Here is a 22,447-nt window from a genome sequence, read left to right as displayed (position 1 = left end):
TTTCCAACAACAGCAACGGGGATGTTTCAGTAGCTGCTTGCATTGCGTAACCATTGGATTAAGAGGTATTTGGTTACTTATGAACAACTCAAAAACCTCAAAACCCTTCTTACGTACTCTAATATGATCCTAATCGTGGCGGATATTGGGAAAGATATTCTGCAGAGTTAGACCCAATGACCATAGATAACTACTCAACTTTACCATTATACTGTTTGCGTAACACCGTGACTTTTTTTTAATAAGGCTGGTAGACGATGTGGACTACAGAAAGTCATTTGTTGTTGAACCTGCGTCCTTTGATTGTTCAATGAATTCCTTCCATTGAGTTTTAAGCCCCGTTAGAATCCAAACCGTTATATAATGGTTTCAGCATCTGGAAACCTGCAGGCTTGAGCAAAGGCCAGTACTGGGAATCCACGCCTGCCCAGTCTTGATACAGGAAAACAGTGAGAAGCAGCCAACACAGCGCAACAGGCATCAAGGAAGGATGACAATATTTATATTTATATCAGCGGCAGGCTAGGATTCCTGGCACCATAACATCGCTGCACCTGTTATTTCAGTCAGCCTGTGGCGCCAGGTTTCAGGGTGAGGGGTTAGGTGTCCGTGCCTCTCGGCTCAAGGATGTGTGTGTGAGCGGTCCCTTAATGTCTGCAAGAGGGTGTGCATGTGTGCAAAAACAGTGAGGAACACAAATACACACACATTTTGAAAAAAGGAATGCAGAATGTTTTGTGGAGGAACACACACACACACACACACCCGCACTATGAAAGTGATAGGCGGCCCCTCCGCTCCCATCACGTCGCTCTGCAGCCATCACTCAAAGGCAGAGATCATCACAGACGTCAGCCAACCAGATGGAAGGAGCCTGAAAGCCGTTTGGTTCCGGTGCTTCGTCTTTGTGAGTCGAATGGTCACGGAGGACTCTGTTGAGGACTTATTCAATCATTGGTCATTTTGGAGAGCAGTGTCTTGAGGGTTGTTTAACTACGTAAATACTGCTTTATAATGTCCTTTTTAAAAACGTGATGCTGTTGCTTTATGAATTAGTCAACGTGATCTCCAAAACCTGTTCGTAAAAATGTATACGAAAATCTTGAACATACAAATTCGGAACAATACATAGGAACTGGCGGTGGTTAACCACGCCCCTTGAGTGAACAACGTGGCGGACCATGTTGGATTCTTGAGTGAACGTCTCTCCGCCATGTTGGATCTTTTGAGGGGGTTAGGGTTAGTATTGTATTCTTACAATTTAACATTGATTTCTCGTTAAAAATGCAATCATAACACGTTTATTTTACCGTTAGACTTGTGTTTACGGGGCGCAGGTCCCCGTTCACTTTGAATAGGGTGACGTCATCAGTTGCAGTCCGTATTTATTTAGTATGTATCACTACGAATTTGTATGTTCAAGATTTTCGTATACATTTTTACGAACAGGTTTTGGAGATCAGGCTGGAATTAGTTTAAGTTGCCGATAAATAAAAGTGTCAAATCTGCACCGTGCCAACAGCACATAGAGTGTAATCCAAGTACAGTGCAAATGTAGGTCCTTTGGTAAGTGATGTGAAACGAGAGGAGAAATATGCAAGTCCTTATGTTTATTACACAAAAAGAACAGAAACGGTATCACCTTTATCATATGATTCTTTGACCCAAACAATTGACTGTACTACTCAGCTGAGTAATGTCCTGATATGTGACCATTCAGAATTAGTAAAAGTAGAAAAAGGCCTTTTAATCTGTTATTCATAAGCTTTGTTATTTATACTAAGCACAAAAGCAGGCTCTCGTGAACAGTGTTAAAACATTTTGCAATGGGCGGGACAGCAAAAAACAATACCGTTACAAACAATGCATTTCATTATAGAATCAGCAAAATGCATAAAAAGAAACCAGCCTTTGGTACAAAGTTATAAAAAGCAACTCACATTCTTATGTAACTAATGAAAAACGCAAAGCCAGCCAAGAATAGCCCGGTATTTTAGTCACAGGTATAAGGTACAGTACAGGCATGTAGTGTAGGAAACATTCAAGAAGGCAGAAAGAAACACACCTTCACTGCCTCTGTATCCATCCATGGATCCATGGTGCTCAATATTGTGTATGCAACATGATAGTTTGTGCAAAAGCCCCAGAAAACACGTTGGGAGATATATGGTAAGTCCATATCACTCCGGATGTATTTTTGTCTGGAAGATTTTGGATCATTTGAATAAGACCGAGTATGACTTTAAAAGGTGTAAATACAGTACGTAGAACCGAAGCAGTAGTGGCAGTTCTGTTGATGGATCTGCGAGGCTTCGCTAATCAAGGCTAGAATCCAGACCAGAGCATCGCACATCCAATCCGATGGTTGCCATCAACAGATGACGTGTTTTCAACGTCCTCTGAGGCTACGCACGATGCCTGGTTCTTCGGGCAGGTTCACCGGAGCACACTGATGCATACGTGAAGTTGCTTCGGATCCTTTTCTTGCATCTTTGGTCAGAAAGGGATCTGAAGGCTGGATGCCACATACATTCTAAAAGGTAAGTGGGTGAACCTGCGATTAAAGCACTTCTGAGTCTGTAGGAGTGGAGAAGCAGTCTGCGTGTGGTATGTACAGTAGTTCTGAAATGGAACGTTCAGTGTCGGAAGGCTCGCGCTGAGGGCTTCTCCTCGGTTCAGTGACATGGTGAGGTGGAGGTCAAATAATCACGGTTTTGATGTGAAAGGCGTGCGAGTAGGTAAAAGAGGAACTGTGTTTCCGGAGGCCGAAGGATGAAGCCACAACAGGAGGGGCAGTGGGAGAGGAGGAGGAGGAGGAGGTGGAGGAGGACGGAGTCGGGGAGCCCTTGGCCCATCGGGTGGGGAGGCGGCGGTTGGCTGGACGGGCCGGCCGGGAGAAGTTCTTCTGAAGCGAGGGGGAGACGGATGCCACGTGGTTCTTCTGTGAGGAAACAAATGAATTACCATGTAGGATTATCACACCGTTCCACCAACATTTAAATTCACACACTCAAGATACTTTACATTTTGTCACGTGTTCCATCGGAAGTCTTCTTGACCCTGGAGGAAACAACAGGCATATTTCAAACACGCTCACATGGAAAGGTCACATAAGTAGATCCTATTCTTTTTATTCAAGAGAAAAGCATCTGTAGTGGAATAGCTTACTTGGTTCTGCTGCCATTTACTGGATTTATTAAATCTACAAAATTCTCTTCTGAACTGTTACAGTTTAACTAAACTAAAGCAGAACCTTTTAATGACATTGTTTTCATGAAGTGGAATGAAGCTGGCTCGATAATTGCTCCCATGACTTCTTCAGCATTTGCATGACTTTAAAGCAGCGCGGTTACTTCAACTCAAGCGAGGGCATGTCAGTCAGCTGGCGTCTTGCAGATGCTTCTATGATTACTACACAAAGGGCAGCAAAACACTTCCACCACGAGGCCCCATGGAAGGACTGGAAGATGAAAGACAACTATGTGGTTGAGGGTGATAAATCTCCTGCCAAGTACTTTATGTGCCACACTGCCAGGTCCTTTTGTTAGGAGCCTTCAAGCAAGAGAATGGCCCAGATGCCCAGTTTATAATGGAGGCTCTGGCCTGCTTCTGTCTCTTAGCACGTACCAGAAATAAACAACATTCCCACCGGAGCTGTCCTCAGTCAAGGGCAATCGCTTAGTGTTTCAGGAGGAAGTGAAACAATGAGGCGTGCGAGTTCACTCGGTTCCGCTGGTGGAATTACGTTACACATTGTACATAATGCATTGACCTGAAAAACTGCATTTACATATTTTATTAGAAGCCCTGTACGTGTTAACATCTGTACAGTGGATATGCCAAACGCTGGGAGGCACGGCGGGTGTTTCCATGTGAAAGCGTGTATACAGGCGCTACCCACCTGCACTGTTAGATGGACCTCTTTCACCCCCGCGGTGCTGTGCTTCTGTGAGGAGTTTGAAGTCTGTGCATGTCTCAGAGTGGGAGGTAAAGCCAGCGGGTCAATGCCCGGCATGTGCGGCACCGTCACGTTCCCCTCCTGCCCACCGCTGGAATCGTCGGGACTGGAATCCATCTGGTTGGGTAGGCTTTGGTTCTGGAGAGCCCGGGCTGCACTCTCGTAATTCTTCAGAATCCTCTCCACTGCCCCGTAGTTGGATCTTGAGCCCTCGGGCCGCGGGTACGCAGCCAGGGTGAGTGCCTTCCAGGGATGTTCATTCATCATCATCATCATCCGAGGCCCGGGTCTGGCGGACTCTGACTGGGGAGGAGGAACGGACTCGTGGCCGAGCTCTGCCTGCTGTCTCTGTTTGTGCTCAGCAGACGGCTGCCGGTGAGAGACACCGACTCGGGCCCACTTTGCTCCGCGGGGATTATTCCCCTTCTCGGAGCACGAGCCGTCGTCATCCACCCTCCTCGGACCAGGCTGGGCATCTGCAGACAAGACGGGCTCAGGAAACGGAGCATCCGCGGCCGCTCTGTGTTGTGCTTTCCTGGAGGTGCTGCCTGCTGTTTGAACTTTGTGCTTGACCTCACAACGGTGTGTTGTCTCCTTGAGTCCAATCTGTTGCTGCCCAGATGGAGGGTCAGAAGGGATTCCCTGCTTCATTCCGACCTCCTGACCTTCAGCACGACATCTCATTCGTCTTGACTGGGCCTCGGGGTTCCGAATGGTGGAATTTGAGGTGGGAAGAGATAATGTGATGTCAGGATACACATCCAGAACTCTAGTGGTGACATCAGTGTGGAGTGGCCTAGGTGCTGTCTCCCTGGGAGGTGTTGTCTCAGCTGGGCAGGCATCCGATGCTGTAGAACTGTCCTGTTTCTCTACGCCGTGGCCCATCTCACACTGAAACAAAGTTCTGTTGAATTCGGCCGTTTTCTGTTCCAGCATTATGTTTCTTCTGGAGCCCTGGAGGTTGGAGCCAGCAGGCGGTATTTCAAGAGAGGACAAGAGCAAATCTAAAGGTAATTCTTTGACAATCTGAGGTATTTGTAGCTCTGGGCTTTTTAGGCTCCCAACACCAGGGCAGTAATCCGAGCGCAAGCCTTTGGCAGCAGTCATTATGTTGACTTCAGAGAAGCTTTTCTGGACAGTCCCATATGTGGACAGCTTGCTGCTTGTGAACTTGCTTGCATCACAGGACCAGCGATTGTGACAGCAGCCCCTGTTAACACATTCAGAGTTAGCAGGTACAGCGCCCGAAGCTAAAACACCGTCCATCAAAACCTTTCCTTCATTTTCTTGTAGCATGGCCTCAAATTTCCTGACAATAGATGGGCTGCTGCATATTTTCTCAACTAGAACACAGGGGCTGTGACACTTCCCCACTGTCGTGACGGGGGACTCTGGGATGTAAAGTTCCGTGTCTGGATAAAGGGAGGAGCTCAGATTGCAGGAGGAGGAGCGAGGAGGGACGGGTGGACATGCTGCATCGCTCTCTGAGACTAATCCAGGGCTTGTCTTTGTTTCTCTTCGGCTCTCTGGATCTGCAGCGTTTGCTGTCGAGGATTTGATTGACTCTCTATCTGCCCTCCAGGTGTTTTCTGGTGACCAGTTTTCCTTCTCCAAGGCCCGAAGGTCATCGTAAATCTGACTCAGGTCGCAAGGAGCGTGATTGACCTCGAGCCAGGTTTTGTCATGGCCAAACAACATCCCTTTCTCCTCAGAGAGGCTCGGGGCTTCGGTTCGATTCCTGAAAAGAATTAAACAGTTAATTGCATTTACCCTTATTGAAAATGCATCAAGACAGTAACAGGGATTTAACATACTGGTGCCAGGGATTTAATACAGTAGGGGATTTATTTACCTCTTATCTACACTCTTCTTTTTGATCTCATCTTGGTAGCTGCAAAGCTCCTCACTTGCACGGGCGATCTCCTTGAGAGCCTGAGACACAAAGACGGGCAACCAGAGATATATTGAAACATGCTGTATCAATGAAACTTAAATTCTGGATGTGGTAGATTAGGAAGATTTCTCTGGAATGACAACGATGTAATATACAGGAGACGGTAGAGGAACACTGATGCTCAAACGAGTTTGTGACATCAGAGCACAAAGCAAAGAGGAGGCAAGGATATCCGTATAAACCACATAAATATAGCGCTCTTAACAAATAGAAAAATAGTTTGGATCACTCACAGCATTGAGGGCAGTGGTGTTCTTCTTGTCGCTGGCTTCAGGATGAACATGGATAATGTTTTGTTCACAGTCGGAGACATTTTTCTGTGGCACTACACATCCAGGCGCTCCATGAAACATAGCAGGCCGCTCTAATGCACCCGTGGCTTCTTTGCCATCAGGGGCCGAGTCTTGCTGCCAAGTGGAACTTAACTCCTTCGCCAGCTCACGGTTCGAACGGTCTTCCTGAATGGTCGGACCCCCAACATCGTATCCACAAAGGCCGTCTGCGGGGAAGAAGCTGGAGCGGTGACCATCTCTGCCGATAAAATCACTGCCCCTGATGTCTGCGTTGGGACCAAAACCAGGGAAAGGTGGGTGTCCGACTGGTGGTGACTGACTGCTGCCGCTGCTGAGCGGCTCGGTGTCGCTGAGCAGACTGGAGCCGGTGCTGGTGGAGCGTACGCTCAGCCTATGTACGTCCTCATTGACCCCTTGCCTCCCACTGCCCTGCACGTCTCGCTTGGTTCTCACGTCACAGTACAGCTATAATAGGGATGAGAGGAATAGAGATCATTGTTTCAGCTGTACTGCGTTATTACTATGTCGCACTTTTGTCATTAAAATGCATTCTTTTAGAAAACGTAATTTAGAAAATATTGAGCATACTAAAAAAGAAACATTTAAAGAATTCTTCCAAATTAAATTGGATGACCTCGGGCCTCCTACAGTGGAATCCCAAAATAGAGGCACTCCCTACCATCACACAGCGCGGTCTCGGACGAGCAAATGAGAGAGTTCGGACTCAGTCCAGCTACTTTGGCCTCAATCATTCAAAACACTAAGCTACTCCTCTTGGCGTGGGATATTTGCGCTCTTACCTACACCATCTCACTCCTAACCTTTACCTCTTAATATGCTCGAAATGAATACACTTTATTCCCCAATTGATCTCATCCAACTCAACCATTTTAACTTAACTGACTGAAAAAGTCAACAATTCAAAATATCATATAAAAAAAACAAAAAAACATCTTAATACTTGGTCAATGGATTGTTTGTTTGGTTTATCACATAATGTGAATTGCGTATATCAAGTTCATGAAACTCAAGGTGAAGACTGAATTGCTTGCTTTATATTTTGTATCATGTAAGAAATAGAAATAGATTCGATGAAATCCAGCTACTTTTCTTGCCGGTTTCTCTGTCTACATCACTCAGGTCATGGCTTGCTCAATCACTGTCTAATTATACAGACATCAGTAAGACGTCCTCCTCCCACCCTTTCCTTTCCTCAAACTCTGCAGCTGCACTGATTGGGGATATTGTTTTGACAGTGTTGATGTTGAACAGGATGCGGAGGAGGGAAGTGTTACACACTGTGGGCCGCTCACTGCTGAGGAAGCCATAGCTCATGCACAACAAAGAGAGACCTCTCATAGGTTTGGCAATAGCATTACATACTGCAGAGTGGTCCTTTTATGCAGTCTCCTTACTTTTACCTAAATCCAACTCTAACTCAAAACCAAACAATGAAAACCAAGACGAAACGTAGGAATCAGACACACACAGTGCACCTTACCTCTTCTATTTTCCTCTGCATATCCTTCAGCTGGCGCTCCCATTCCCTCCTCTCCACGTCAAATCTGTCCAGCAGCTCTGCTTTCTCCCTCGACCAGTCCCTCTCGTTGTGCTCAATGCGACAGCGCAGGTCCATGGCTGTTGAGTGCGTGTCGGCCAGGAGCCTCCGCTGCTCTTCCCTCTCCCGGCGGAGCGTTGGTGTCTCGCCGCGCTGCCTCAGGCCGCTCTGTGACGCCGCAGAGCTCGGATCCGCTGCCGACTGCGCCGCACCGCTCATCAACCCGGCACCTTCTCTATCCTCCAACTGAGGAGAAGAAACACGCAGACGGGGAGTGGAGGGCACAGAGGAGGAGACAAGGAAAAAAATAAGGGAAGGGAAAAGAGGGGGAGAGACAGCGGAGAAAAAGTCAGTGGTTTTTACAGTTGGAGAAAAAGTAGATGTGAGTCAAAGGAAGAGACAAGCGTGGCAGCGGAGAAAGACATTTTTGTGGGATTAAAAGAATGCAGGAGTGGCAGGAAGGGAAGGTGGAGGAAGTCGGGGGATAATGCACCGTCGGGACGAGTGCGAGTGGGTTGAGAGGATGGAAGAGGGAGAAAAGAGAGAGATTTGACAGATGGAAAATAGCACAAGTGGGCTCATGGGTTCAGGGTTCAGGTCTCGGTGCTTCCCTGACACAGGATGCAGTGCAGGAAAAGGCAGATTCATGCACAGCTAAATTCTCCATGTTTCCAAAGTATGCACGTGGCCTCAGTGGAACAATACTCTGGTGTAATAATTCTCACAGATACAAAGAGGATCTCTCACCACAAATTAGACAGGACCCCTGATTCATTTCAACATAAGTCATAATTGCATTAGGTTCAAATGGAATTCTCTGTTATAATAAGAATATGATTTTATCCCTCCATTCCATTTTCCTGAAAATGTTACCGTGTCACAGCCAAAACCTACAGCCGAAATAAGTCACTGTGAGGACAAAGGGCTTAAAAAAACAGACTTACAACAAAACTGGTGGTCTGATTTGTATCTTCAGATTAGATAACTGCTTTTGGAAAACTAATCTAAAATGTCCTACCAATAAGATAGTAGGAACTTATCTGATCCAGATTCAGGATTTCTTTGGTGCATTTCTTTTGCTCGTAAAAAAAAGTGGGCTTTGGAACTGGATGGAGCCCAAGACTACGCCTTTGCGTGAGGCGCGCATGCCAATGTGTGTGTGTGCGTTAAAGAGAGGGAGAGAATGCACACGAGCATGCCTGAGTGTGTTATTTCAGTGTTCAGACACAGACAGCGACCAAAGCCGCCTTGCAAGCCGGGGTCACGTTGCTATTTCTGCCTGTGGCCTGGGGTCATGAAATTATGGAGGAAAAAAACATGTCAACCTTTTTTTTTCTCTGCCTCTGGCTTTTCCCTCCACATCCACCAATGGGTGCTGATGGGTAACGTCCACCGTCTATTCAAACATCCAAACGTAAACAAAATGGTGAGAGTGCATAAATGAAAGCTGTCTTAAAAAAGAAACCCTGGATGAACGGGACCATTTCAGGGTAAACCCACCCATGCACGCGTGCACGTCCTTCCCAAGGAACCAACTCCTCATACTCGTGGACACCCTGTGTGTCACTGAGTGGAAGAGTGGATATAAAGGTAACGGTGTCACCACGGCCACCTGCTATAAATAGAGGACAGACAGCCTTGTACAATGTCACATTCCGGGGGGGAGGGGGTAAGAGGAGGAGAGGGGGGGAGTTGGCTGCTAAGGCAGAGTGAGATGTCTTCTAGCTGCCAGCAGCATTAATAAATCAGTGGCGTGCAGAGAAATATATTACGAAATATCTGGCGCAAGACCACTGCCTTGGATGCTAACTTGGTATTTGGCGGTTAAAGTGCCCAAAAAGGATGTGGAAACAACAAACAATAGTTAGAATCACAGCCGTGGTCTACTGTGGGGAAATGTGCATAATTAAAATCTGAAGAAAAGAACAAGCATGCATTTGCTTATAAGCTACAACTGTGCTAATGCTTAATTTCAGCATTATTTGCAATTAAAACGTAGGATTAGAAGACGTTCGGGTAAAGCAAATAAATGACATTATCAGCCAGACCAAATTCAATCTGTAGCTATGCAGCTTAAGTTCCTTGACCAATAAAATGACAGATTAGGACATCTTGACCATGAAAATGTGCAGATGCCATTTTAAGGCATCCTTTAAAGGGACCTTGAAATTCCACCTTCCTTCTGCAGGTCCTTCTGTATCCGCCGCTCGCTCCATACACTAATGTTTTCTCTTGGCTGCCTGGAGCAAACTCCTCTGTGTCCTGTCTACCTCCTTCTGACCGCATGCTGCCGATGTCTCATTACAACGTGCAAGATTTAACAATACAAAAACTGCCAGGAAGAGTCATTTAACTGCTTGCATCTCATACATTCTACACACTCATTCTACAGTCACTTTTCACATCTTTTCTGGATTGTTATTTGTGTGAAGATCAGCATTCAAACCAATACCTTCTACGTCGTTAACACGGTCTGTACATGCTCTCTGTCTGAGGAGAAATGTCTTCTTCATTGCAGCCGCACTCACAGCGATTTCACACTCATATTGAAATTGCCAACATTTCACTTTAAAGTGAAATTAAGGTACACCATTTTCCACTACTGATGCTCTTTGTGTCGATTTCCGGGCATTCTGGCCTATTTCTGTGTCGCCTACATGGGATTTGCTCAGGAATTTAGATAAAAAGTGGAACAAAATAGCATTTTAGTCCAAGTATCATCTATCCGATTTAGTGTTCTGTCTAAATAGCTTGAATAAAGTGAATTGCATAAATAAGAAAATATAATGTCAACAACCTTATATTTCATTAACGGATACATGACATAACATGTCCTGAACTAAAAGCCAACCAAACTTTGTTAAAAGACTGGTTACAAGTTTACTCCCTATTGCCCCATCAGGGGTACAAGTTAAGTAAAAGTTAAAGAAACATTAGGTTAAGTCTGTAATTTGCTCATTAGATGTCTTAGCTGTGAATGGATTCAGAAAAACGTAATCTTGAACCAGATGAGCAACACTAGATTGCACTTGGTAAACACGTACAAAAAACTATAAACTGTGGCAGGATGTGGCATCAAGACAAAAGCACTTTTACAAGCGAGCTAACTCTGCCCAGCGTGGCTCAACTCCAAGACATGTGTGTGTGGCATCATGGCATAACCTCCTGCACTGGATCCCGCCGCTTTCTCCCACAGCTACAATGGGCTGTGCGAAAGCAAAGCAGAACAGTAAAAGTTGGCGTTTATAAGGCTCTCAGTCAGCCACGCTGGGAGACGGCTCGGAGCCAGCGGGACAAAGACACGAGCTGAACAGTAACCGTGTGCCATCTACTCACACAGAAGGAATGGCATTATGGCAGCTAAGCCATCTGCGCTGGGAAAACCATTTTACTACGTCGCATTCCTGTGTCATCATGTCAGCAGCGGTCTTGTCCAGCTTTTCCAAAAGGATCAATGCACCACCTTGCTGATCTCCAGCACCACCTTTCTGTGCTTCATGGCTAAAACCCGGAGAATTGTAGATATTTCATGTCAAATCAGCTCGAAGTCTTCGATAGGAATCACACAGGTTTAACTGGCAGATAAAGATACTGCGTCACGACATCACAGCAAACTAGACATGTGGTGATAAATGAGACACAAAGACACTCAGCACACAGATAAATCAAACTTTAAGTAAAATAAGCTAAATCCTGAAAGCCACATTGCTTTGAGGAATGCATGGTCCTTGGGTGTTCTTGACACAGCATGGCACTGGAATGCAAACTTAACGCCAAGTCATTGTCTAAGGAGACAATAGACAGCAGCTTTCCAAGGCAACACAAGGTTATATTGTCTACTTAAGAGTTAGTTCTGAAAAAGACACTTGGGTATCTGTTTCTGGCTAAGCGCGGATAACGTTTGTCTCCTCTCTGCAAATTGTTTCTCTAAACTGAGGCTTGAGTTGAATGGATGTCAGGGTGTGATGAATGGGATGTGGGGTGCCACAGGATAGTACCCTGGGGGCCACATTTTTATATAAATATATGTGATTTACTGCATGTATGTTGTAAGGTTGTTTTTAACACACCTTTGCATGCTTCGTTACACTTTTTCATGTTGAACAACTTATTTGGAAGACACACATATCAAAGTAGTGCTTGTGTGATTGGCCAGATATGCACACACATGTAGACATAAAACAACATACAAACACAACAACCGATCTAGATACCAAATTTTAACAAAGCATTCTTGTGTGTGCAGTGAGCTGTCGCTTTCCAACAAGGTTTACATATGTTCACACACCAGACACGCACAGCAGTGCACACCATGCTCTAGAATACACAAACACTCTGGCACCAACTAAGTGTTTGTCTGCAGTCTTATATACCACTCAAAAATCATAGTCGGCATCCGTTCAGTTACCTGTGCGATCCTGCATTTGAGCTCTGCCTTCTCCAGGTCCCAGGCACATCTGTCTCTGGTGTACTGCAGCTGGAGCTCGCTCCTCTTCTCCTCCTCTTTCTTCACCTCCGCCTGCACTTCCTCCAAAACGGTCTTCAGTTCCAGCAGAATCCTCCTGTTCTCTCCTCCCTGCGCGGAAACACAGTTTACAGCAATCTTGTCAACCAAATGAACTGGCATATTTGAAGTAAATAACAAACAAGAAGTGAGAAGGAAATTAAAACAATGGTGTTTCATCACATCACGCTTTAAATTTGAAGCCCCGAAGAATATTCTTTGAGTATAATACATGAAACCACAGATTCACTGACTTCAAATTAGACATCATTGACACATTGCTTCAGAAAACAAGGCATATGCATCACAAACGCACTGCGGACACACAGGAGTATATTTAGCTTTCAAAGGGGTAAATAAATATCTCCAATCACTTGTATGTCAGCTACTTCTCTCAACAATGATTCCTTCTCCCGCGTCCATCCTTCCTTATCCTGAACGTGTCGCTTTTTCAAATCCTCAAGTTTCTTTTTCAGCCGAGTGTGTTGTGTTTGCTGCTGCTGCTGCTGAGGTTCGGCACCAGGCCACATTTGTCCCCTGGGGATCTCAAGCTGTGTCCCTGCTCCACCTTCTGCTCCACCCGGTGAAGCACCCAACTGAGACTCGTATATGTGGCTGAAGACGGCGGGCGGAGAGGAGATACTCCTCAACGGGCTGCGACTCTTCCCGCAGCCTCTATCCGGCCTCTCCATCCCGGCGCACGGCACAAACTCCCATCCCTGCGACGGGACGTAGCCGCCACCGGCTCCGCCCCCGCCGGGCAGACCCGGGCCGTTCATAAACGCACTCCACATTGTCCCAGCGCATTGAAATGAAACATTAAAAGAAAACAACAACTTTAAAAGCCAGGGTATCCATTGCACGTGTATGACACAGCTGAGCATACATTCGCCGTTTGTTGTTCGGTCGGTGAGCGGCTAATTATCCAAACCGGGCCGAATCTCCCGTCTGCCGCGCAGCAGCGCGCGCCGCACGCACGGAGACGCGGCGGGACCTTCTGATATCCTGTCCATGTCCTCCCAGACACGGTCAAGGCGTCCTTCTCGTGCCAGGAGTCCCCACGGCGTCCCGTTTGCAAACGCTTCTGGCCGAGACGTCCCTGCGCGCTGCGCACGTTGTCCAAATCCGGGGACGCACGGTGCCGTCTCCTTGCGCACCTCGCGGAGCTGCGGGGCCGCGGTCAGTGGCCACCCCGACGCGAGTGGGAGAAGTTCCCAAAAATATCACGGCGCGCACTAATGTGCGAGCAGCGGTGTATTTTTACTCGCTGTAACCAAGCTTTGCGACAGCCAGGCGAGCTGGGAAGGAGCGGCCCGGGGCTCCATTAATCAACGCCGGATGATCGCTCCAATTGCACCGCCGCATGCCGCCTTGCGCTGTATCCATGGCGACAGAACCTTTGCCTCGTAATAGATTTGTTGACGGTATAAACAAATGTCATTTTATGTAAGAGACAACCGAAGTCCGCCATCTCGCCACCACGCACGCGCACTGCACTCGTTGCTGTTTTCTCACGCGCAACACAGTAACGTGGAATAAGTACGCGCCATTTGGACAAAGAGACCCCCTTACCTCGTCCTCTAATACGGAATGCCCGATGTTGCAAAAAGTGTCCTAAAAATAACAACCACGAGAGCCGATTTTCCGCCAGCGAGGTATCTGAAACCAATCTGATTTAAAATGCAGTGAAACAACTGGGGAGTTACAGCATTGTGCTCAAATGATGGTTTCATTAACCGAAATACAAGTTAACCCCCCCCCCCCCCCCGCCCCCGGCTCCCGCCCCCCCCCTCTCTCTCTCTGTCTGTCTCTCTCTCTCCACAGCTGGCCCTCCTACGTGCAGTCAGGCATTGTACCGTCGGGCTGGAAGTGGGCCGGTTCCGCCCCCGTCCTGGTGGTCAAGTCCAGGTCCGCAGGTTAAACACATTTTTTTTCTCTAATCCAGAACCCACCCGAGGGCCTTTGTACACAATTCATATTCCCTTTGTACATTTGGATGATTGCTGTGACGTTTTCACCATTAAACTGTTTAGAAGGACTGGGAAAAGAGTCCACATGAGTGTGTTTTGGTAGTGTGTGTGTGTTGCGTTGTTTTAACTGTCACAACACGGTAATTGCACGGTACAATGTGCTGCTCATAAACCAGATTATTGCTGCGTTGGTAACCTTTGGGCTTTACAGAGCCATAAAAAAACTATTATTGTGTCAGATAAGACTCTCACTCAAGTCCAAAATGGACAGAGCCATGCAATAAATTAATTAATAATGTCCCCACTCTATATATTAATAAGAGTGAAAATTGCGAAAGTGAGACAGTTATTGGTACACACCCACAGTTAGTTTCTACTTGAGCAAAGAATGTGAGGACTCACTGTTTAACTACCAAACTCTTAGGTTGCCAAATGCCAGAGAATTTAAGGCCCAACTCACCTAACGGTACAGTGTCGCTCCACGCTGTTTGGTCTCCAATACATGTTGAAGGGGTCCGGGGAGATGATTGGCTTGGATGATAAATGTAAAATGACAATGTCCTGTACCTTTAGTGGCCTTATGTGACGGGTTCAAAATAAAAGAATTGAAATTAATGAATGGGTGAAAAATATATAACGAAAATGTACATAATAATTATATCGTGGGTGTCCTTCACAGAACAAAGAACAGAGTGAAAAGAAATACCAATTTAAAAATGGTGGCATAAGAGAGGGAGGAAAACAGAACAAGAATGAGGATCAGCAAAATAATGGGCTGAAACATCTTCAGATGAGTGATGATGAAATAAAGAATGTTGGGAGATAGAGGCAGATGGACATGTAAGAAACACGCAGATTAGAGACCACAGGACATTGCGATCGTCAAAGTAACTCATTTGATGTGTTTGGGTCGGCTTACAGAGAGCGGCTCCTCTGCTTGTTGATCCTCCTGCTTGGGGACATCCAGCCGGTCTATGAAGCCCTGCAGCTCCCTCCTGAAGGCCTTCATCTGGGCGTTGATCCGATACAGCAGCTCGTGCTCTCGGATCCTGGGGAGCACAAAAGTGGTTTTTCGACTACCAAACAACGCTTTAAGTTCAGTGCCTCAAAAAAGGGTTTAGAGTTAGGGTTGAAATTCCCTGATGGAAACCTCTTTCTACTTTCTTCGTTACCTGCCACCCTCCTCGTCCTCATCCAGCCTGGCGAACAGCTCCCCGCTGTTGACGTAGACTCGGGCCTCGGCGATGATAGTGCTGGTGTCAGCAATGAGCCTATCGATGGTCCGACCCAGCCTCTCCGCCTCGATGCGGATGTCTATCATCTGCTGCCGGTCCTTCAGGCTTCGGGATAAAAAACGACTCTCTACCGGTGAGTAAAGGGAACGCGTCGGGGTGAGGCAGCGGATGTTCCTCACCTCGTCGGAGTCGCTCTCCCCTCCAATGGGGCCTTCGCGCTTGCGGTGGGGAGGGAGGAGGCGAGGCGAGGGCACCGAGACCGAGGGCCCGTCGTCGTCCCGTCCTCCGTCGCTCTCGGCGTCGCTGTCCCGGGGGCTGCCGCGGATGCCCAGGTGGGACGCCAGGTCGTAGCGCTGCATGTTGGAGAGCAGCACGCGGTTCTCGTACTGGAGCTGCATGACTTTGCCACTCAGCTCGTTTATCTGCAGACGCGCGGCTTTCAGCTCCTCCTGGACGGCATCCAGTTTAGCCGGGTCACTTCCTCCTGCGGCGTGAAACAAGGCGTCAATGACAAGTGGAACACTGCCGCAAAAGCTCCTTGTGGGCCTAGTGAAAGACATCTGTTCATCAGCCACCGAAACATCGAGCTGAAAGGAAGAATAGATATTTATGAGTTTTTTACGAGTTTTTTGGTCTCATGCAACGGTGAATAGATGAAATACAAACAAACCTCCATGTCTTGATCCAGCTTCATGGGATCCAGCCTTGTACTTCAGTTTATTGAGTTCATTTGTCACCTTAAAAGATGAAACTGATTATTATATTATTCCCGTGTGTATATTAAACAGAATGTAGAAGAAAGTATTACTTGACATGTCTTACATATGAGGCTGAGATAATGGACAGTTTTAATGACAGTCATTGTTTACAACAATAATACTGCATACACAAGGACATAAGAGACACTTTACAGTGCTGAAATTAAAAACTGCATTAGATTGCCAAGAAATATATGAAAACGCTTATAACATCAATTATTTATAGGTTGCCATTTTGGTAGATATATTTAAGATTTCACAATGGTTAACAAGGCTTCAAATAGAGGAAAAACACAATTCAAAGCAGTTGCAGGCAGAAAAACTATAGGTAAGCATTTCCATACAATTTATAAGTAAGTATAAGCTCAGTCAAATCCATCTACCTTTTTGTTTTCTTCTTCCACATCTGCTAAATTCCTGCGGAGAAGTTCTGCCTCGTCCTCCACCAGCTGAAGCTGCTGCCTCAGCTCTGACAGGGCCTCGCCCTGCTCTCTGCAGTGCTGACCCCCAACACCAGAGCTGTCCACTCCCGCTGCCGCCAAACTAGGAGAGAAAAGGCGCATTGAGAAATGTCACATCCACTCTACAGTCCTCTCTTTTCCACAATATATTCGCTCAACAATCTGGTTAAACCACAAAGGTTGTTTTCACTTAGTTCACTGGTTCTCTGTAATGTAGGTATATATTACGCTTTTCCTTTCCCTTACAGCTGCCACTATAATTTAATCCGTCTTTCGTTCCTTTTCAATAATCAAAAACCGACGGATGAAGGCAAAGTACCTGTCCTCTCTCATGTCATCCAGTTCAGCCTTCAGCCCCCTGTTCTCCACCTCCAGCTCCACAATCTTCCTCCCCAAGATGTTCGCCTCCTCCTCCACCAGGCGTAAGCGGAGCTTCAGCTCGGATTCCCGGGTGGTGGGCGGCCCCCCGGCCTCCCCTTTAGGCAGCGGGCTGTCCACGTCCCCGTAGAAGGAGCGGTACTTCTGAAGCTCCTGGTCCAGACGATCCTTCTCCTTGTCGATCTTTGCCATTTTTTTCCTCATCAAGATGGCTTCCTCCTTGATGAAGGCCAGTTGGCATTTCAGATCCTCATTTTCTTCCTGAGAGAGGACCATGGTAAAGTACACATACGTGTTGTGTAAGTTTCAACTGTTCTAAAGTTCTAATGATCAGTTTTCATTGCAATTTTACTTTTAAAACCACTCCAATGAAGTTCATCTAAATGCTGACTTACCTCGGCCGGGGTCTGTGGTGTCCTTCTCTCCGCTTTCTGCCCATCTTTACCTCCTCTTCTTTTCAGTGAGAGCTGCGGGGAAACAGTGGTTACATCAGCAGCATCAGAAGCAGCTCTTTTTTTCTTACTGCAGGCAGTAATATCACCCAGATTTATGAAGCACTGAAGGCTCCGTGCATTGGAAAAACAAGCCTCTTTAAAGCCACCCTGGAGAACATTTCTGGTCACGTAATTTTAATTCATAACACAGTGTAAGTTTGATTTTACAGCCTGGATGTAAAAAGACCCCCACAAAGGACTTGTTATAAGATCTGTGTCATCTTTGTAAGTAATGCATATCTTACTCATCTTGAAAAGGAAATACATACATACATCTGTAATGCACTTTTGCTGCCATGAAAACATCACATGTTGATCCCTGTGATCCCTGATGTCTCAAAACATTCCATTGGTGGAGCTCATCGGCCATTTATCCTCAGCCTGACCTTACATACAGTTCAAGATAGAATAACAAAGACCAAACAGGTCCCATCAGCCCTTCACCTCTTTGGATTTCTCCAGTTCGTTATGGAGGGCTTGCTTGGTGACCTCCACCTGAATCAGCTGCTGCCTCAGCTTCTCATTCTCGTCCTCTGTCTTTGTCCTCTTTTCCTCCACACTCTCAAGCTCGTGGTGCAAGCGCACAGACACATCTTTCGCCACCTGAGGGAGAGAGAGACCCAGATGGATGGCAGGAAGACAGAAGCAAAGATAGAAGTTGTCATGAACCATGCTGCATATATGTGCCTCAGCTCGGCATACACTCACCTTGAGGTCTTGCTCCAGACTTCTGAGCAGCTCTCCATCAACCTCTCCACTTTCTGCAAACCGGTGCCTCTTCCTCTCGGCCTTCTTCAGTCGGTACTGAAGGATCCTACAGTTCTTGTTGGCTCTCTCCAGCTCTCTGCGCATGTCCTGCAGCTGGCAGGCGTCTTCCTCATAAAAGGTGTCCCGCATCTCATCCATCTCTGCCCGCATCTCCTCGATTTCAATCTTGCAAAAGACAGAGGGACACAAATGAAAATCTAACTCCGCCCCAAAGCTAAAAATAAAAAACAAACAACACTGTTTTTAATGCATCAGCAACTTACCTTAAGATCGTCGTTTTCATCCTCCAGCTTCTCAATATCTTCTTGTAGTGTCTGATCTGGCCGGGGAGCCGGTTTTGGACAGTCTGGCTCGGGGGACAGCTCTGGCTCTGAGGCCGGCGGTGTCGCTAATTTCGTCGGCATCTTCGTCCCTTTCTTCCCCAGGCTCTTATTCAAGTGAAACTGTATGAGCTCGGACTGCAAGCATCCCTCCTTCCAGAACCCGGGTCCGCAGCCGATCGTGCTTTTGGAGCTCTTCTTGCTGCCGCCCGTCGCCGCCGCCGCCGCCGGTGACGCCTCCCCACCTTTCGGAGTTTTGCTCCTCAATTTGGGGGATTTGGATGCGCAGGGCTGATCGGAGACGACGCGGTTCGGCGAGGAGGCATCGGCGACCAGGCGGGGGGAGTCTTCTGGCGTGTGGATGCCGCCTCTGTCCGCCGGGGGCCTGCCAAGCGTCGGGCTTTCAGCACCGGCCGCCTGGACAGCAGCCGCGCCTCTGACGGCAGGAGCGCCTGTAGCCTGCCGCTCCCTGCCTGTGGAAACGGGAGAATGGCCGCGGCTGTTTCTCCCTCCTCCTCCTCCTCCTCCTTGCTTGGACGCGACGGGCTTTGACGGGCTGCTGCCCTTCTGTGTCGCTTTGGATCCACCGTCTTTAAGGCCGGCGGGAGACGACGACCGCTGCTGCTGCTGCTGATGCTGCTGCTTCCGGCTGCTATTGTCTGGCTGCCGCGGTGAGTCGGCAAACGAAGGGTTCATCATGGTGTCAAAGGCTCAGCTCATCCTCGACGACACCCATCCCCTCCACCAGTGTCCCCACAGCTGAAAAACACAATAGACTAATCATACTCTCTACAGGTCGACTGGTCCCTCTAGACCTGAAAGGCATATGATGTAGTTGTTAAACACAGGTAGGACGCCTCCTTGGATTGTGTTTGTATTCATGAGAGAGGACGGCGCTCATACACACGTAGGCTACGTGACCACCAGTGATTGTGCAGCCGACCCTTCAGCCCCCGTTTGATGAGATGAGTGGGGGGATCAGCTGCAGCTCGGTGCAATTAGATAGTCATTTGCGTCACGTGCTTTGCTTAAAGGGCAATGGACGCGCGAGCAGAGGAGAGAGATGGGGAGAGGGAGATAGACAGAGACAGAGACAGAGAGACGGCAAAGTCATTGGCTGGTAAACATGGAGCACCGCTGCCCGTCTGTAGAATTAAGAGTTTTCATCTGATCCTCCGACCCGGTCCTGCTTCTTGATATGAGATGAGCGCCGGCCAGGCTTCCGGTACCGTTTCCCGTCAGCCATCATCATCCTCCTCACATCCAACACGCCTGATGACTCATTACTCGGATGACTGGAATGTGAGCGACAAAAGTACCAGAAGCGACGGACACATCGCTTATTTCCACACTTATCACTGCTCACATAGGTTTTTCTTTTGATTCTTTGTTTTTTAAAAACACGAACAAATCGACTATACCTGCCACTGCAAAATAACTCGAAATGATTTTATTAGAATTAAAAGAAATCGAAAACATAAACAACTGGGAGCAGCAACAGTAAATCAAGGAGGGCCGACAGAGGAACATCAAGTGGAGCACATTCAGACATTTGCCCTTCATGCATCTTACTGTTGTCACATTAATCCAGAACACAAATGTCTGCTCGCAGAAAAGAGATCAGACCTGGAAATGTTGACCCTCCTAGTGGATTTCCTACCTTTTTCTGCCAGTTTTTGTCGGACGCTGACGGGTAGAGTGGTGATGGGGAGGCAGAAGAAGGGATGCCGACTCGAGCGCCTCCCGACCACCAAGCAACCTGTTTCAATATTCATGACATTACATCATCGCTGGGAGGGCCGGGCCGCACGGAAATGAAGCTGCACGCTCTCTCTCGCTCTCGCTCCCCCCCCCCCCCCCCCCCCCCCCCCCCCCCTCTCTCTCTCTCTCTCTCTCTCTCTCTCTTTAACAATAGCATTAGATGCAGCCTCTTGCAACTGGCCATTCACCTTGCATTCAACCATCTGAACTGGTATGGATTTAAATTGACCACTGGGGACACAAAACTGTTCATTTCCTAAAGGCAAAGCAATGCCTTTGCAGGGGAAAGGGATATTTAACAGCAGTCATTGAAATGCATTAATTAATCAAGGATTTAGGATTATCAACTCATTCATAAAGTATGATGGCCCGCCTCTGGCAGTTTTGGTCATCATGTTTTGATTAAATTGTTTTTTGCAAAACACAAATCGAAGCAAATGTCTAAGAATCATTTGTCAACCTCGTCAGTGTTAGATGGGGAGCGAAATGGATAAGAAATGTCATTTGAAGTTCTGCCTGCCATACATTTCTGTCAGAATTAGTTTGAGTCAATTTGTAGTGTTAAATTAAAGTGGATTTGGTTAGAAAACTGAGATTTTCCAAGGAGCATTTACTGTGTTTAGATATATTCCAATCTTCATAAACCGAGACATCTCACTCTGAATGAATAACTGAATATTGTAGCAGGCCAGACCCATACCAGTCATGTGGAGTTTAACTCCCTTTGCCTACCGGATAAAGGACCCACACACACATCTGAAATGGCTCCTATCCTTTACACTGCAAAGGAGGCAAACTGGTGTTGCATGCATCAACACTTAATAACAAGGAGGCTTAAATTAGCAGAAGGATTGAGCCAAAGTGAAAGCTGGGATTTTCTCTGAAAGTTTCATGGCATAGATTTTAGCTTCTGTCAAGGCCTGCAGGAAGCTCTTAGCCCGCCGAACAATCAATTTGCTTCTGGCAATGCATTCTTTTACAACATTATATCTTACAGACTTAAAACTGCTCTGTGTCACTTCACAGTTTAATTGCCTGACAATATGTTGCAAGGCCAATCAGCCATGCAGCTTTGACTAAGAATGATAATCCATCTTCTCTGAATGGACCAACAGATGTTTGGGGTCTTGCACTCCCCTTCACAGTGACACACATTTTTTACTTCCCCCACCCATCCCCTCCTTCTGCCCCGGGCCTATTCAATCACTTGTGTGCATTAATGTGACAGATGTCTGCATCATGGAGGCTCCAAAGTGACAGCGGAGATTACTGGTTATTCTTTGTCTGGTGTGATAAACAAAAGAAGGTAACATGTGGCTCTGAAAGTGTAATTTAATGTGATGAAAGACATCAGTTTCTTTACTCACATCATCCTTGAATTTATTACACTCAACTTGGGCATTTGAATTACAACATGTTCCATATTAAAGTATCAAACTATTTGGATACAGCACTGAATCGAGTTATCTCATATTGAAAAATATACTTTTTTTTAGCACTTTATGTTGCGCTTCACGTGTCTGTATCTTATCCAGTAACAGGAAATGTGGCCAAGAATTTATTTCAGACTGATTAACAGTAATAATATAATGTTTTGTTGCTATATTTATATATTTCTCTACCCAATGTTTCATCCCACAACATTCAGTGGTGAGAGCCTGTTAGCTGTGAGAGACATAGAGAGAGAGAGAGGAACTAATGAACTACCATCTAAAAATATCACCCTCATTCGTTTCACATCCCCAGGTCTCACTCTCATTCTCACTTTCTCTGTTATTCACAACCACCTTTACCCAGGATCATCACCGCAGCACCCTGTGCAGACGGGGATCCCAGGTCAGCTGCGAGTCAGGAATAATCTGCAGTGTCATCTCGTAGTGTCTGTGCACATGTCCTTTAGATTTCCTTAGCAATGCTTTAATTCATGTGTGTGCTGTAAGGAGATATAGACAAGAGTGGGATCATTTTTGTTTTATTCAAGACCGTCATTTGAATAAGCACATTCATTTGACAGGCAAAAGATTGAAAACACTAA

General features: G+C 46.8%; 1 protein-coding gene across 16 annotated transcripts; it reads right to left on the bottom strand.

Annotated features, from left to right (window-relative positions):
* Nucleotides 1-1,595: 1,595 nt before the first annotated feature.
* Nucleotides 1,596-20,503, bottom strand: LOC120810493 (microtubule cross-linking factor 3). 16 transcript variants are annotated; one of them, XM_078094182.1, is made up of 17 exons: nucleotides 20,312-20,503; nucleotides 18,595-19,410; nucleotides 18,272-18,496; nucleotides 18,008-18,166; nucleotides 17,465-17,536; nucleotides 17,011-17,330; nucleotides 16,614-16,773; nucleotides 16,143-16,209; nucleotides 15,410-15,956; nucleotides 15,157-15,286; nucleotides 14,698-15,021; nucleotides 12,172-12,339; nucleotides 7,707-8,009; nucleotides 6,146-6,670; nucleotides 5,811-5,890; nucleotides 3,902-5,696; nucleotides 1,596-2,941 (listed from the first exon to the last, which is right to left on the bottom strand). In XM_078094182.1, the coding sequence occupies exons 2-11, from the start codon at nucleotides 19,348-19,350 to the stop codon at nucleotides 14,911-14,913; spliced, it is 2,547 nt and encodes an 848-aa protein (XP_077950308.1). In that variant the 5' UTR covers nucleotides 19,351-19,410; nucleotides 20,312-20,503; the 3' UTR covers nucleotides 1,596-2,941; nucleotides 3,902-5,696; nucleotides 5,811-5,890; nucleotides 6,146-6,670; nucleotides 7,707-8,009; nucleotides 12,172-12,339; nucleotides 14,698-14,910. The 16 variants fall into 16 exon arrangements, with proteins under 16 accessions (XP_077950308.1, XP_040021010.2, XP_077950301.1 ...); XM_078094180.1 differs by lacking the exon at nucleotides 1,596-2,941 and having other exon boundaries at nucleotides 5,466-5,696; nucleotides 14,698-14,814; XM_078094183.1 differs by lacking the exon at nucleotides 1,596-2,941 and having other exon boundaries at nucleotides 5,466-5,696; nucleotides 14,698-14,768.
* Nucleotides 20,504-22,447: the final 1,944 nt, after the last annotated feature.

Source organism: Gasterosteus aculeatus, chromosome 20, assembly GCF_964276395.1.
Source record: "Gasterosteus aculeatus chromosome 20, fGasAcu3.hap1.1, whole genome shotgun sequence".
Classification (NCBI taxonomy): Eukaryota; Metazoa; Chordata; class Actinopteri; order Perciformes; family Gasterosteidae; genus Gasterosteus; species Gasterosteus aculeatus.
This window is presented reverse-complemented; position numbering and strand designations above follow the sequence as displayed.